The sequence below is a fragment of the Castor canadensis genome, chromosome 11, assembly GCF_047511655.1.
Source record: "Castor canadensis chromosome 11, mCasCan1.hap1v2, whole genome shotgun sequence".
NCBI classification, from domain to species: Eukaryota; Metazoa; Chordata; class Mammalia; order Rodentia; family Castoridae; genus Castor; species Castor canadensis.
The window spans coordinates 109,863,246-109,879,678 of record NC_133396.1 but is presented as its reverse complement, the minus strand read 5'-3'; the positions used below and the strand labels follow the sequence as shown (position 1 = coordinate 109,879,678).

The window sequence follows — 16,433 nt, the reverse complement described above, 5'->3', positions numbered from 1 at the left end:
GTACATAATACAGAATTTTGGACTCAAGACTATGTTGAAATATTTATTGACTACTTCCTTGACTTAAAGGAAACTACTTCTCTAAGCTGTGTTTGTTCATCTGTAAAACTGGAATATAATAATACCTACTTTATGAGGTGGTTGTTGAGATTTTGTATTTAAGGGTACATTTTATAATAACATTCCATAATAGCTATTAACTGAAAATATAGGGCTGGGCATGGTGATGAATACCTGAAATCCCAGCACTTGAGAGGTGGAAGCTGGAGGATTGCAACAAGTGTGAAGCCAGCCTGGGCTAGATAGTGCATTTGAGGCCCACCTGGGCTACATAAGTGAGACTGTCTCAACAAAAAAAAAAAAACAGGGCTGGGCATCTAGCTTAGTGGTAGAGCATTGCTTAGCATGCTCAAAACCTTGGGTTGGATCCCCAGCTCCACAAAAAAAAAAATGTAAAAAAATAAAACTTTCAGGAAGGGTGACTGTGCCATGCCCACAAGGGGGCAATAGTGACCTTCATTTTATAGGCTGTCAATTTTTTTTTTTTTTTGCGGTACTGGGATTTGAACTCAGAGCCTACGCTTGAGCCTCTGCACCAGTCCTTTTTTGTGATAGATTTTTTTCAAGATAGGGTCTCTCAAACTATTTGCCCTGGCTGGCTTTGAACCTCAATCCTCCTGATCTCTTGCCCCTTGAGTAGCTAGGATTACAGGCATGAGCCATCCTAGGCTGTCAATATTTAAAATCATTTTGCTTTCAACTAAATGATTCAAAAAAAAATGTAGCTTACATATACTTGTACAAGTAATTAGAACATTTGTAACCTTTTAAAATTTGTAGTGATTTGGGTTATACTGTTTAGAAAGAAGGAATTTTATAATCTAAAAGTCTTTAGAAGCCAATAGTTATGTGTTCACAAACATGAAAAGAGCTAAAGTTAGTCTTTAATCAAACTTCTGAAGTTCTCCATATCTGGATCTGGCTCAATAAGCAAAAGCTGAACACATTCAGGATAGAGATTCATTGCTTTGGTTCCCTTGGACCAATATTGTGTTTGTCATATAGCTGTTGGCAGACATATTCCTTTTTCTGTGTTGACAACTACAAATTGAAATTGCTAAGCCATCACATAATAGAACGGACTAACTCATGCAGGTCCATTTTACTGTTGAAGCAGTTCTTCCTAGCTATCTCTTTATCTCATTGGCCTGTCCAATGTTTAATCAGTGCAGATAAAAGGGAAAAGTTACAAAAATTCATGTTGTGTGTTATTCAATTACTTTAAAGGGTTTTCTTTTCTGGAATAGTGGGCTTCTGGTTTCTCACATACAGTAGTATTTTTATTTGCTGTATTGGGTTTGAACTCAGGGCCTCATACTCCAGTAGTATTAAAAAAAAACCAAAAAACTAGCTGGATCTGGTGGCACATACCAGTAATCCCAGCACTTGGGAGGCTGAAGTGAGAGGATCAAGAGTTTAAGCAGGGTGCTGGTGGCTCATGCCTGTAATCCTAGCTACTCAGGACACAGAGTTCAGCGCCAGTGTGGGCAAATAGTTTCTCGAGACCCTATCTCAAAGAAACCCATCACAAAAATGGGCTGGCAGAGTGGCTTAAGGTGTAGACCCTGAATTCAAGTCCCAGTACAGGGTACTATATTGAGACCCTGTCTCAAAAAGCAATTAACTGAAAAGTGTCATGGGATTATCATTTTAGTGGATTGTGGTGTGTGTGGTGGGGGAAAATGTTGAGACTGGGTCTCACTTTTTAGCCCACTGCACCCAGGTAGTGAATATTTTTTATACCAAAATCCACATTGCAGAGTTTTCTTTCAAACTTTCTATTTGTGATTAAGGGTATTACCAGTGCCACCATTAAACCACAGGGATTTGGGAGGGCAAACTAATTTTAACATTAATGAGGGAAAAACACAGTAATAAAGATGATTTTCCTGTTTCTGTACAACCATAACATTCGTTCTGAAATCAGATATCAGTAGTTTTGTGGTTTGAAACCAGATGAGTTAGGTTCTGATCTGGGCTCTGATACTAGCTGTATGACCTTATCCAAGTTACTTCGTTTCTCAGGTTCTAGTTTTCATTAACTCCTTCAGATAGTCTAGCCTACCATAACATATCCTCCTAAATCCTGGTCTGAAGAGCTTATTTATATAAATCGTGTTCTGAATGCGGTGGCATACTCCTGTAATCCCAGAACTGAGGAGTCCAAAGCAGAAGGATGGAGAATTCAAGCCAGCCTGGAGTATATAGCAGAGCCTGTCTCAAAAAAAGTCACTGATAATGCCATTTCCCTTCCAAAAACAAGGGTATCCATACACATTTCACTTTTTGCTGGTGGATGTTATATAGAGAAGAAAGAAGTAATTAACATTCTTTATCAATAAAGATCAAGATTACCTTCCTGTAATTCACTGGATGAATCTAAAGGAGCAATTTGTATTTCTCTTCCATTTCAGCTTTGTGTATCAGAATAGTAAACTTGATTTTTCACAAATGCTATTTCTATTTTTTTTCTTTCTTTCTTTCAGAAATGCTAGGGTTTGAACTCAAGGCCTCGCTCTTGTTAGGCAGGTACTCTACCACTTGAGCCATGCCCCAAGCCCTTCTTCGTTTGACTGTTGAGGGGACATTGGGTGAGTTGTTAGGTTTGAATCAAAAATAGAATACCCTTCAGTTGGAATCACCATGTGCTAAAAAACCACGTGATGCTTTTCTCAAGAAACAGTTCTACTCAGCTACTTTTCTTTAGATGGGTTGCCTGCCTAAGGCCTGCCCTACTTGAACTTTGGAAGAGTCTTGTTTTTTGGTTTTGGGTTTTTTTTATTAAACTGTGGTAATACAGTTATAGCTTTATTCTTTTTATTACCAATGACTTAATAATCAAATAGTCATGTATATTCCAGCTTCTATAAGGAACATTTATTTAAAACTTGCTTATTCTTTATTTCATTTGAGGAGGATTTGTGAGTAAGATTAGCATTTGGTATGCAGGCTAAATGATAAGGGAGGCATGGACTGAGGAAAACTCAGGAATAGGTAGTTGAATGTTTCTCTGCATTGGGGTTATTAGATATCTACAGGTTCCTTCTAGAAGTCAAGCACTGTGTTCCAGTCATGCTATTTAGTTTCCTGGCTATTTTATAAAAGAATTAGAATAAAATTGGTATGACATTAGTGTCTTCACCCTCATCTCCATTCCATAGTCATAATTTAAAAGCTTTGATTGTAAGATGGTTTGGAGATGTGAGGAATGCTATACAAGCAACTCATCTTTTCAAGAAAAATCTATTAAAATTTAAATTTGTCAATAAAATGACCTAGATTAATTACATCAGGAAAGGATTCTTAGGGCTGGTGGAATACTTCAGTAGTAGAGAACCTACATAGCAAGCACGAGGCCCTGAGTTCAAGCCCCAGTGCCACTAAAAAATAAAAAAGAAAGAAAGAAAAGGATTCCTAGTTGGTCAAGGTGGTATGCACCTATAGTCCCAGCTATTCAGGATGCTGAGGCAAGAAGATCACTTGAGGCCAGCCTGAAATTCTATCTCAAAAAAGAAAAAAAGGATTTCTTGTTCTATGGAAGTATAAATGAGTTTACTTAAATATTTATAGGTAACTGAGTTCTTCATAGAAGAAAAGATGGAAAGAATATTTAATGACTGGGGGGGATATAGCTCAGTGGTGAAGTATCTAGTGTGCATGAGACCCTGGGTTCCACCTCCAGCAACATACACACACACACACACACACACACACACACACACACACACACACACACACACACACACACACACACGCTATGAGCCAGGCATGGTGGCACACACCTGTGATCCCAGCACTGAAGAGGCTGAAGCAGGAGAGGAGGATCACAAGTTCAAGGCCAATCTAGACTACAATACAAGACCCTGTCTCAAAAGAACAACAACAACAAAAAGGGCTGGTGGAGTGGCTGAAGTGGTAGAGAACCTACCTAGCAAGTGTGAGGCCATGGGTTCAAACCCAGTACTAAAAAAAAAATTTTTTTTAATTCAAATTACATGATGATTTATCTAATATAACTAATTTCCAAATTTTAAAAATATATTTCATAAATATATGTATACTTACTAAGATTATTAATTCAGAATAGTAGGTTAACTACTAACATATGAGGAAAGCTCTAAAGTATGCAGACTATCCAATACAGGGAGCGGCTACTTCTATACTGACAAAGCTTAATCTCGTGCCAGCTGACAAAAAATGTTTGCAGGGTCAAGCTCTAGCATCGCAAGACCAGGCAAGGACTGGTGGAGTGGCTCAAGTAGTAACAGCGCCTACCTACCAAGCATGAGGCCCTGAGTTCAAACCTCCAGTGCCACAAATAAATAAATTAAAAAATAATAATACTAGGCAAAGAACAGTGGATTTGGAGCTAAGAGGCAATAAATTCATTCCTGGCATGATAAGTATCTCTGAAATTATAGTGAAAGGCATAGGGAAATGCCTTTTATAAAAGTTATAGTTCTATATACTGTTGAGCATTTTTGGCACTTCTTGCCTAGACCTTAGCTGTGAGAGTAGCACATGGATATAACAGTAAAAGATGGGCTCGAGGTATGGCTCAGGTGGTAAGAGTGTCTGCCTAGCAAGTACACAAGCCCTGAATTCAAAATAAAAGAAAAAAGAGTTAAAGCTTATGAACAAAGTTTTTTAAAAAGTACATCATGGTCCCAAGATTTGGGAGGCTGAGGCAGAAGGATCATGAGTTTGAGGCCAGCCTGGACAACATAGTGAGACCTGGCCTCAAAGACAATACCAAACAAACAGGAAAAATAAAATAAAAACATATACCATATCATAACTAAAGTAGATAATTACTGTTTTTAGCATTAATCCATTTTGCTATCAATGAAACACCAGGTTTTTAACTGTGCTTGCCATAGAGATAATCCTATTCTTCTCACTTATCTAGCTGATGAACATGGGAGAACAAAGGCCAGGAGGAACTTGCTCCCTCACAAGCTTGTGGTGAGCATGCCTTGTAAGCCTGCTGCCAAAGAGAGCTCTGCAGCCAGCCTTGGGAGTGGGCGGCATCATGTTCTGTTAGCTACTAGGGCTCAGCATTGAAAGTGCCAAGAGAATGATCAAATGAAAGGAATGTAGTGGCCCTGGACCAAGCATATTAAATTAAGCCACTTTAAAGGAAAACCTTTTTAAACCTTAAAAGAATTTTAACACCATGATAATTTGTTCATATCAGTTTAGATTAGAGAATAAGATTAAGGACATTAGAGTGAAAATCTGAGGTTTTGATTTAGTAAGCCAATTTTAGTTGGCCTCAACTTTTTCTCTCCATTGGACTTCATTTGCCTTTTTACTGAAATAGTATAGTACAGCATAGTTCTCAACAATACAGTTCTCAAATACCACCGCCTCAGTCAGTGCTGGCCACCCTCGCAGCCCTTGCTGAAACATCAGCCCCCCTTTTCCAGCTCATAAAAACCCACAGGTAGGGCTGGTAGAGTGGCTCAAGTGGTAGAGTACCTGCCTAGCAAGTGTGAGGCCCTGAGTTCAAACTCCAGCACTGCAAAAACCAAATAAAATAAAAACACACAGATAACTAAAAAAAAAAAAAAAGAAAAAAAAACCCCACAGGTAGGTAAGGGATATCTGCTGAGTGAATTACCATTTCCTCTTTTGTTTTTAAATCTCCAGCAGATTTAATTTGCATGAAATAATAAAGAATTGTAGTTAATTAGAAGACCTCTAGGAAAGAAAAATCAAGATATTATCAGACAGTAAATAATATCAGAGAATGACTGAGTTATTCCTTTGTATTTTTGCAGTTTGAAGCTTGTTTGCACTTACACCAGTTGCTTCAAATTGAAATGTTTAGTCTTATATTAGTAGCTTTTGAGGTATTGTGTTATGTTTTGACAGATACTATCATAGAATGATTCAAAGTAGTATCCTGGATATCTTTTATTAAAGCACTAAAAAGTACTAAAACACATAGGACTGCTACCTTTCTTATTGTAATATCCTGTGTACTCAAGTTTGGCTTGCTTTTATTTTCACTGATACTTTGGCATTTCCCTTCTAATATTTCAGACAAGAATATTTCAAGGCACTTAGTTACAGCCATTGGTTTAAGAAGAAAAAGCTTAAGGCTTCATGTAGGAAGGGTCAAACAGTTAAAGGTACAGGGCTCAGTACTCATCTGGAAATCTCTTCGAAACTCCCTGGCAGTCTGCTCTACCATAAATGAAAGCACATTGCTCTGATTTCTCTCTGCCATTGACATTTGGATGGTAAGAATATTTCTCTAATTCCAGTCTTATTATCTATTCAGATACGTATGAGTAAGTGGAATGGCAGAGGGAAAGCAGTATGTTAAACTTATCTTTGCTCATCTTTTGGTTTGCTCTTTGATCTTGGATAAATCATTTAACTTGTCCAGGTCTTTAGTTTGCTCATCTCTGGCAAGGATAGGAGACCCTATCTTGAAAAAAAAAAAAATCACAAAAAAGGGCTGGTGAAGTGGCTCAAGGTATAGGCCCTGAGTTCAAACCCAAGTACCATCAAAAAAAAAAAAAAAAAAGCTGTTAGAAAGGTTCTTGGCACATAGTAAGTCTAGCTCTTATTTAATCAGCAATATAGTTTGTCTGCCAAACTTCAATCCTTTGATTACTTGACATGTTATTTTGTTAATTCACTACTAAATGTCCCCATTTTTCTTATAGAAATTATCCATCTAATTTACAGTTATTTTTCTAAATTCCATAGATTTATTTAGACTTTCAAGATGCTCCTAAAAATTGGTTTTAAGATCAACTATGTTGGGGAAATTCAACATATCTTATACACTGTAGGAAAATCACAATGCTCATTAAGCCTCATATACTTCACACCAAACAAAAAGAAAGTCTAAGCCTATTTTAAAATGTATTCATACATAGAACCCATCTGTACTGAAATCAATTAACATCTCAAAGTTTTTAGAAAAAACTGTTCTGATACATTCCCTGTTTTCTTTTCCTCTCTGACTTAGCACTGTTTATGAAAATGTGAACTGTTGAATCTAACTTACTTTTTTTCAATTCTTCATCTCCCTGATTAGTGTCTATTTCTTTTTTTCTTTTTTTAATGGTACTGGGGCTTGAACTCAGGGCCTACACCTTGGCCACTCCACCAGCCCTCTTTTTTTGTGAAGGATTTTTTCAAGAGAGGGTCTCTCAAACTATTTGCTTGGGCTGGCTTTGAATTGCTATTCTCCTAATCTCTGCCTCCTGAGTAGCTAGGATTACAGGCTTGAGCAACTGGTGCCCAGCAATAGTGTCTATTTCAAAGAGAGTGAAATTGTACGCTTGTGTTTTTAAAGTTGAAATTTTAATTACTTTTGTTATCTCTATAGTTAACTCAGAGGAAATCATAGAGGGAAATTCTGTTGATTCATCAATCCAGCAAGTGGTGGGGAGTGGAGGCCAGAGGGTCATCACTATAGTGACTGATGGCGTTCCTCTGGGTAATATCCAAACTGCAATCCCTACTGGAGGCATTGGCCAGCCATTTATTGTAACTATGCAAAATGGACAACAAGGTAAGTTATCTCCAGTAGACAATTATTTATTAAAAGATATTTTAAGACTGTACTGGTGGCTCACGCCTATAATCCTAGCCATTCAGGAGGCAAAGATTAGGAGGATCTTGGTTTGAAGTCAGTGCCAGGCACTGGGACACCCTATCTCAAAAAATTCCATCACAAAAAAGGGCTAGTGGAGTGGCTTAAGTGGTAAGAGCACCTACCTTGCAAGCTTGAGGCCCTGAGTTCAACCCCAGTGCCACCAAAAAAAAAAGAGGAAAGAAAGAAAGAAACTGCTAAGTAGGACTGGAGGTGTGGCTCAAGCAGTAGAGCACCTGCTTTGCAAGAGTGAAGCCCTGAGTTCAAATCCCGGTGCCACCAAAAAAAGAAACCCTGCTAATCTATTTTCTATAGAAATTATTATGGTGGTACCATTATACATACCTACTAATAATTTGTGGATAATCCAGTTTTTCTACATCTTCTCCAGCATTTGATATTATTATTGGTATTACCATTTTAAAATATTTTAGCCATTTTGACAGGTGTGTAGTATGTCATGTGTGTTGTGAACATGCTGGCCCTTCTCTCACATACCTATGAGAAGAGAACTACTTTAGGTAGAGTTAATGGCTAATTGCTTTCATTAGATGTTTCTCAACAATTTTATGTAAGACTTCCAGCCTTTATTTAGTGCTGGGATTGGACACAGAACTTCATGCATGTTATAAACATAAGTACTGCCACTAATCTACACTTCCAGCACTTTGGCCTTCTTTACAGAGCCAAATGTCTATACTTAAGAGACTCAAATCTGGGACTTAACTTCATGGCTCTGAGCCTACAAGTCTATACCCTTCCTTTCTGAGTCCTTCTTAGTGTCTCCTAATCCTTCCTGTACTCTGCAGGGCCATACCCTACCTGTTGATTCTAAAAATCCAAACAGATATCAAAAACAATACATCAAAGAATATAGCCAGGCACTGGTGGTTCACGCCTGTAATTCTAGCTACTCAGGAGGCAGAGATCAGGAGGATCATAGTTCAAAGCCAGCCCGGGCAAATAGTTCAAGAGACCCTGTCTCAAAAATACCCTTCACAAAAAATGACTAGTGGAGTGGCTCAAGGTATAGGCCCTGAGTTCAAACCCCAGTACTGGAGAAAAAAAGAATATATTGCACTTTGTTTTCTAGTTAAAAGCAATCAAAACCTCTTTGTTTTACTATGTATTCATCACCTCCAATTGGTGTCCTTTGGCTTGTAGTTCTAACTGTACCTGCTGGTCAGGTTGCAGAGGAGACTATAATTGAAGAGGAAGAGGAAGAAGAAGCAGAGAAGTTGCTACTGACAAAGAAACCAAGGATGGAAGAGATGACAAACAGTGTGGAGGAAAGCAAGGTAATGTTATTGTTAGCAGAGAGGAGAAAAGAACTAAAAGCCATAACTATTAAGGCCAGAACTCTTCTTCATCTTCATTTTTTGTTCTACTTTCTGGATAATCTATAATTGGGAATTCTTACCTGGTGGTGACATGGTTTACTTTATAGGAAGGCAGTGAAAGAGAGCTACTACAGCAGCAACTCCAGGAGGCCAATCGAAGAGCCCAGGAATACCGACACCAGCTCCTGAAGAAAGAGCAAGAGGCAGAACAGTACCGCCTTAAGTTGGAGGCGATGGCCCGACAGCAACCCAATGGAGTTGATTTCACCATGGTTGAAGATGTAGCTGAGGTGGATGCTGTAGTAGTGACAGAAGGAGAGGTAGAAGAAAGAGAAACAGAAGTGACTAGGTCAGGAGGGACCACAGAGTGTCATACTGGAGTTTCCATAGAAACTGTTTCATCTTAACATGCAAAGGCCACAACTTGCACTTTGTGCATCTTACTCCTTTTAAGAAGAAAATTCAGAGGGCAAATATTATATAAAAATTAAGAATGTTGGGCTAGAGGTGTGGCTCAAGTGGTAGAGTGCCTGCCTAGCAAGCATGAAGCCCGAGTTCAATCCTCAGTACTGAAAAAAAAAAAAAAGAATGTTCTTAAGAAAAAAACTATAACAGGGTACAATATTTGAGCTTAGCAATGCTCTAATATGCAACTGGAAAATTAAAATCCATGTTTAGGGAACACTTCTTCTAAAGGACCAAAAGAATAAGGATCAGATTTCTCAGCTTACATAATTGCTTTAAGCATAGAGGTAAAAGAGTGCTGAATGTTGTGGGTTGATTGCTTTTTTTAAATAACTGAAATATCTGAAAGTTTTAAGATACTTCTAATACTCACACACCAAGAACTTTTAATAATTATGCCTGAAAATTTTCAAGTGACCTGAAAACTTACCTTACATTTATGAAACTGATTAGGAGAGAGGTTAGAAGAAGAGAAAAGAATTAGGCACTCCTATCTATCCTAAGTTAATTTCATTTGAAAAGAAATTTATGAGTTGAGCATGGTGGGTGCATACCTGTAATCCCGGCACTCAGGAGACTGAGGAGGATCATCAGTTCAAGGCCAACCTTGGCTACCTATGAAGACTCTTACCTCAAAAAAGAAAGAAAAAAATTTATGACTGTCTGATAGAGTTGTATCCATTGTGTGTCCATAGCTCAGATGCCAATTTAAAAAACTGAAATAGAGTTGGTGTCATAGCTCAGAGGTAAGAGTGAGTACCCATGGGGCCCTGGGTTGAGTCCCTAGCTCCACACATCTAAAAAAAGGAGGAAAAAAAAAATGACAACAAAAGAACCCTGAAAGCAAAATTTAAAAAACTGGAAAGAAAGCATGTTTATGTTGGAGAAGTGTTGTAAATAAAATCCAAGTTGTCCAGGCTGTATTTCCAGAATGTTGGAAAGTGGCCAAAAAGAGACATGTGGGGCTATGAAACTTTGGTCTTGAGATAAAAACTTTGTGTGGCTGGATTTTATAAAATTGAAATCAGAAGGGTGATCTGTTGTCAGAACAACTTGTTTCCAGACATTTATTTATATAAAATCAAGCTTAAGTTCTTTAATTTTATAAGACTTTTTTAATCTTTGGTGTCACTTAGGACACATGTGCTTTCTGTGGTGCTGATATTTTATATGCAGAAAAAGAGAAGGCAGTAGCAAGGAAGGTTGATAATGTATAGTTTTATTTCCATTTGGTTTCATGAGTATTGCTCTGTCTCTCTAAGCTCTGAGCCTAGTGCAGAGTTTTGTGCCTTAGAGGTGCTTAGTGTCTGTTGACAAAGGGAATAACAATTATCAGTGCCATAAAGGAACCAAAGAGTCTGACTGCTTTGTCTGACTTCCTCCTTTCTCTCCCACTATGCCTCCTCCCTCTGCCCAGAGACTTTTGGAAAGTGTTCCTTTGTATGTCAGCATGAAGTTTTTTTAAACGAAAAGGAATGTATGGACGGAGAGAGAGAGAAAGATTGAAAAGAGGTTACATAGCCGAGGTTATTGCCTTTGAAATTGGGCCCTCATCATTTTAGACTTGCTTGCTTGCTTTGTTGTAAATTAGAAGAAACCAGAGGGAGAGGAGCCAAGTAAACATTTGAATGACCGTTTAGAATATGGTTTTCTTAATTATCAATCACGGGGGAAACATGAATTTTTAATTTGGAAAAAAAAACTTAACCGTTAACATGGTTCTATTTACCTTGACTAGTGAAGTAATTTGTTGCAGTGTTCTAGAAGTGCAAAATCATTTTGGACTCAAAATAGACTGAAAATGTAATTCCCCAAAATAAATTTACCAAATGGAATTGGCTACTAGAGGTTTATAGACAAAAGCATCAGTTTGGAAATTAATCTTGGTTTCTCACTACCTTAGCTAGGTTTTCGCCATGGAACTGAGTACCCAGCACTTCCTAGATGATCAGGGATTATTTTGGGCTGTTGGGAATGACAGGGAAATGCAGTGGAACAGCCTAGGTAAGGTTAAGGGTGAAATTGTGGTATCTGCTGTCAAATTATCCTGCTCATGATTGCATTGTTTTTCTGAGTCCCTTTGGGAATCAGGTGCTAACAATACACTGCTATATGTGGCATTTCAGAGCCTTAGCTTGACTAGAGGGACCAAGCATAATTTTCGATGTCTTTTGCTTATGTTCTTAGTACATATGTTATCCCCCCGCCACTCCTCCACCACTGACAGAGTAGAAGGTAACTCTGCAGAATATATCCAAGCCCATCCACCTCATTTGTTGGGGTAGTTACTGATCAGGGATGGGGAATATTTATCCAACACTCCCTTCTAAGCATATAGAGTCTCCATTTTCAGGAGAACTCTAGAAGATATGTTCCCACTCAAAAATCTCTTAATACAGGCCATTTTATTTTTGACAATGGGGTCTCTGAGAAGGGGGTTTGTTAGAGATGAAACTGGGGTATTGAGGGGAAAAAGGGAAATGTCTGAAAGGGAGTACATAGGAAACAGGTATTAATTTTTATTTACTTAGAATAAACTGTTTACCATCCCAGAGAATGGAAGTAAGATTTGATCTCCATTTATATTGCCATGGAGAGGATGGTTGAGGTAGGATGCCTTCAAGTAGTTAGAAATTAAATATTGAAGGGTCAGACTTGGTGGTACATGCCTGTAATCCCAGCACTCTGGAGGCTGAAGCAAGAAGATCAAGATTTAGAGGTCAGCCAGGCACCTGTGGTTTATACCTCTAATCCTAGCTACTTAGGAGGCAGAGATCAGGAAGATCAAAGTTTAAAGCCAGCCTGGACAAATAGTTCAATGAGACCCTATCTGGAAAATATCCAACACAATAAAGGGCTGGTGGAGTGGCTCAGGTGGTAGAAAGCATGAGATCCTGAGTTCAAACACCAGTACCACCAAAAAAAAAAAACAAAAAACAAAACTAAATAGACAAGTGTTCCAGTGTCCAGAGTTGATGCTTGGACAGAAGAAACTGGAGTTTAGGATGGATGTCTACTTTAAAATAAAACTGCTTTAGCAATATCAGGATTAATACTAGGAATTTTGACCCTACATTTACATTTTGGTCTTAAGCCTTTCCCCAAAAACAAGGAAAAAAAGAATTTTAATACTTCTGTGCTTGTCCCTAGTTTCAGGGAGATTAGTTATGTCAATGTATAAATGTCCGTTCCCTTCCCATTCCTACCTCTGTGAGAGCTCTTAATTGTAACACTGAAGTTACCTTGATTGAGATCTGAAAGATCTTGGCTTTAGGGTTTTTGTTTCGAATTCAGTGCCTTTAAAAGATGGTCTTTTTTCTTGTCACATATATATTTAGTTATTTTTTTACTTTGCATTTCCCTCTTCTTCAGCCTTACTATTGTATTATTTAAATTTTTGTGCCTGCTTAGTAATGTTAGAAATCTGTGGCATACACATCGATTTTTCTTTATATTGATGTAAAAGAAACAAATTTACCAGATGACTCTCTAGCTAAAGTTAGAGATTATATGACCAGCTCATTTTTATATGTTTTTGCTGGGGGTATGTTAGTGTATATGTTTGTAAATACATATGAATTTTCCCACTTTTCTCTTTGTTTATTTGAAGTTCAGCTCTAAATTACCTGGTATAACCTGGAAATTTTTAATCTCATTAAACATATAGAGAGGGGTTTTGGAGGCACTGAATGGATGGAGGAAGAAAAAGCATTACTTTGCCCTTCTCTGACTGGCAGGAAAGAGAAACCCAGGAGGTAAGGCCCCAGGGAGAGCCAGTATATGGCTTTAAAGGGAATTGTTGCCGGGCACTGGTGGCTCATGCCTGTAATCCTAGCGTCTCAGGAGGTAGAGATCACAAGGATCATGGTTTGAGGTTAGCCTGGGCAAATAGGTTTTGAGACCCTATCTCAAAAATACCCAACACAAAAAAGGGCTGGCACGTGTGAGGCCCTGACTTAAAACCCCAACACTGCAAAAATAAATAAAAAAAAATGTTTAGCAAACAATGTGATGACATCATCAAAGCAGTGTCAGGGATAGAGAGGGAGCTGCCTTCCCTTTCACTCCTGTGGAAACTAGACACAAAATCCCTTATACCTCTGAACAGGAAAGAAACCCCAGATACAGACAGGGACTATGAATAGACATTCTATATATCTGCTTTCCTGGTTCAAATCTCATCATTTTGAGAAATGATGTTCATTTTGAGAAAGCTCTGTTGCAGTCTCCTACCTAACATTAGAGTCCTCCAGAGGGAAAAGATTTAAGGCATTTAGTGAGCCTTACTGTGAGTAGAAATCAGTTTTCCCCCAGTTTATTGGAGAATGACTTGCTATTCTCTACTCCTTGTGCAGACCAGAATGGAATACATGTCAAGGTCACCCATATGCACTTTAGGCTCTTATCTATCTCCATTTTATGTGCTGATTCTTTCCCCCTTCTGAGTTAGTACTTTATTTCCTATGCCAATATATTTAACAAGAAACCAGGAGTGGGCTGGTGGAGTGGCTCAAGTGGTAGAGTGCCTGCCTGGCAAGAGTTTGAACCCCAGTACCACAATTGTAAAAAAAAAAAAAAAAAAGGTTTAAGAGACCAGGAGTGAGAAGGATGAGAATTAGAATTCAATAGGATTGAGCCTCTGGTGCTGCCCTGTTTTTCTTTTTTTTTTTTAAAGCCTCTCTAGGATTAGGGGGTAGGGTGACATTCCTGGACTCTGCTGTAGCAATTTGGCTTGTTAATAGCAGGAAATTGTGATTCCCTATCTTTCTCTCCTTTCCCCTCACCCCACCACTTCTGCTTCTGTGATCCCATTGTTCTTATCTCATTTAGGCTTTCCCAGGCACTGGAACTTAATTAGTAGGTCATTTCTAACCCATGGGTCTTATCATTTCTCTCTCCACTCCCCTTCTTCCCTACTACATAGTTTGTTTATTCTGAGGTGATTTGTTTCTGAGAATTAATCAAGGTCACACCCTCTATTTGTGCTTCTCAGTTGGTTTTCAGCATCTTGCTCTGTCAACAATAATGGTAGCAATTCTGTACCCTGGCTTTGGCCAAGGCCAAGGCTATGGCAGGGGGAGGGCAGTTGCCCCTGGATTCCTTTCATAATTTCTCAGTTTTTCAGGTTATATGACAGCTTTATGTACAGTAATTTTTTAGGAAAACCCTTCTTTTTTTTAAGGATAAAATGGATTTGGATTCTGATGAGCAAACTTGTGTGTGACTGAGCATTTATGTATGTACATATATCTATCTATACAGATCTATATTATATATTATAAATACAATTTTTGTACTATCATTTAAAATAAAGAGGTTTCTTAATAAAATGTGTCATTGGCTTATTTTTCATCATCACTTAGGCAAAAATCATATGTACACTGATCCTGTTCATACCCTCTGCCTTTTCCTCATCTCACTACCCCTCAGCCTGGCACTCTTGATAGGCAGAGCAAGGTGAGGCAAGAACTGAAATGAGAATGGAGGAGCTTTTGACTGGCTTGTTAAATGAATATTTTCCTCCCTCCCTCTTCTGTCACCCCTTTCTCTAAAAGCAAACAACTAAGATAAGAGAACCGTAGCTGAAGTAAAATGTTCTGTCTTGTGTGGGAGTCAGTGCTGAGATACAGGGCAGAAAATATCAGGCTTAGAAAGGCTTGGAAAGAGTGGATTTGCTCTGCTGGCTTCTCAGTTATTCTTCGTTAATAAGGTGTTGCTCTCTCAGTCCAAATTCAGCACACATTTACTAAGTAAATATAAGGAGCAGTCTAGTAATAGCACAATCCCATAGATAGCCAAGATTGAGTGGAATGATTTGGCTAGCTGGAGGGTGTCCTCCTCTAGAGTGTATGGTGTTCTCAAGAGTTGTTCCATTGGCAATAAGAATTTTTTTTTTAAGCAATTTGGCAGATAATAAGGATGCTTTAAAAAAAAAAAAAGGATGATGAAACCAAGACCAAGGACATATAAATATCTGCATTCAACAATGAGAATCTCTGGGCAAGCTCTCAAAGTCATTATTTAGGAAACTAAACACCTACCATGTTCTAAACTACATAGGTAAATTGCTTTTTGGTAAATATATATAGTCAATAAGTGCCATGCAAATGTTAATTACAAGATACTTCTGGCAGGCAGGTACCAGAACTGCCTGTGTGTGTGTGTGTGTGTGTGTGTGTGTGTGTGTGTGTGTATATATATATATATATATATATAAAATCCTTGTGCTGAAAGAAAAAGGCCAGGAACTTGAGGAAGAAAGAACTAAGTAGTTGATTTCAAACCCTGGTGAGAGGCTTCACCAGGAAGACAGGGAGGTTAATAGGAACTGGAGAGCTCAAAACCTAGAGTTCTCTGCTGAATTTTTTTGTGTGTTTTATATATATATATATATATATATATATATATATATATATATATATATATTGGTGGTGGTACTGGAGTTTGAACTCAGAGCCTTGTGCTTGCCAGGCAGGCACTCTTCCACTTAAGCCACTCCTCCAGCCTGTGATATTCTTCAATCATGGGAAAAACATGAATGAGGGCAGCTTTCCTAAGATTTTCTTTCTCTGTGAATGAGATCTCTGTACTCCCAGGAGGTCACTAGGTAGAAAACACAGAAGATTGACATGAAAGCAATCTGGAAATAACTACACTTATAAATGTTTTGTGCAAGACATCTACTAGATATGGGCAAATTAAGATTATAGGGGACCACTGAACAAAGTGTGAGGCTACACTCTGACCCTATAACTAGTCCTGAAGTTTAAGAAAGATTCTTATTTTTAAAAGTGATGTTGGACTAGGAGTATGGTTGGTACAGTTCTTGCCTAGCAAGCGGGATTCCCAGAGTTCAATCCCAGTACCACCAAAAAAAAAAAAAACCAGAAAAGTGATGATTCGTTAAACTTTTGCTACATGTCTGGGCAATAAAATAAATCTCTCTCTTG

At 38.2% G+C, this 16,433-nt stretch overlaps 1 protein-coding gene across 9 annotated transcripts in view; it reads left to right on the top strand.

The window, feature by feature from the left end:
- Gabpb2 (GA binding protein transcription factor subunit beta 2) overlaps window positions 1–16,433 on the top strand; it is a 34,739-nt gene that overhangs the window by 15,695 nt on the left and 2,611 nt on the right. For 7 of the 9 annotated variants that reach the window (XM_074048159.1, XM_074048155.1, XM_074048153.1 and 4 more), the window contains 3 exons: window positions 7,412–7,597; window positions 8,843–8,976; window positions 9,126–14,813. In XM_074048159.1, coding sequence (XP_073904260.1) covers window positions 7,412–7,597; window positions 8,843–8,976; window positions 9,126–9,425 — 620 coding nt within the window. In that variant the 3' untranslated portion in view covers window positions 9,426–14,813. Of the gene's footprint in view, window positions 1–7,411; window positions 7,598–8,842; window positions 8,977–9,125; window positions 14,814–16,433 lie in introns of those variants that run through there. The other 2 variants (XM_074048158.1, XM_020155825.2) reach the window with 2 other exon arrangements.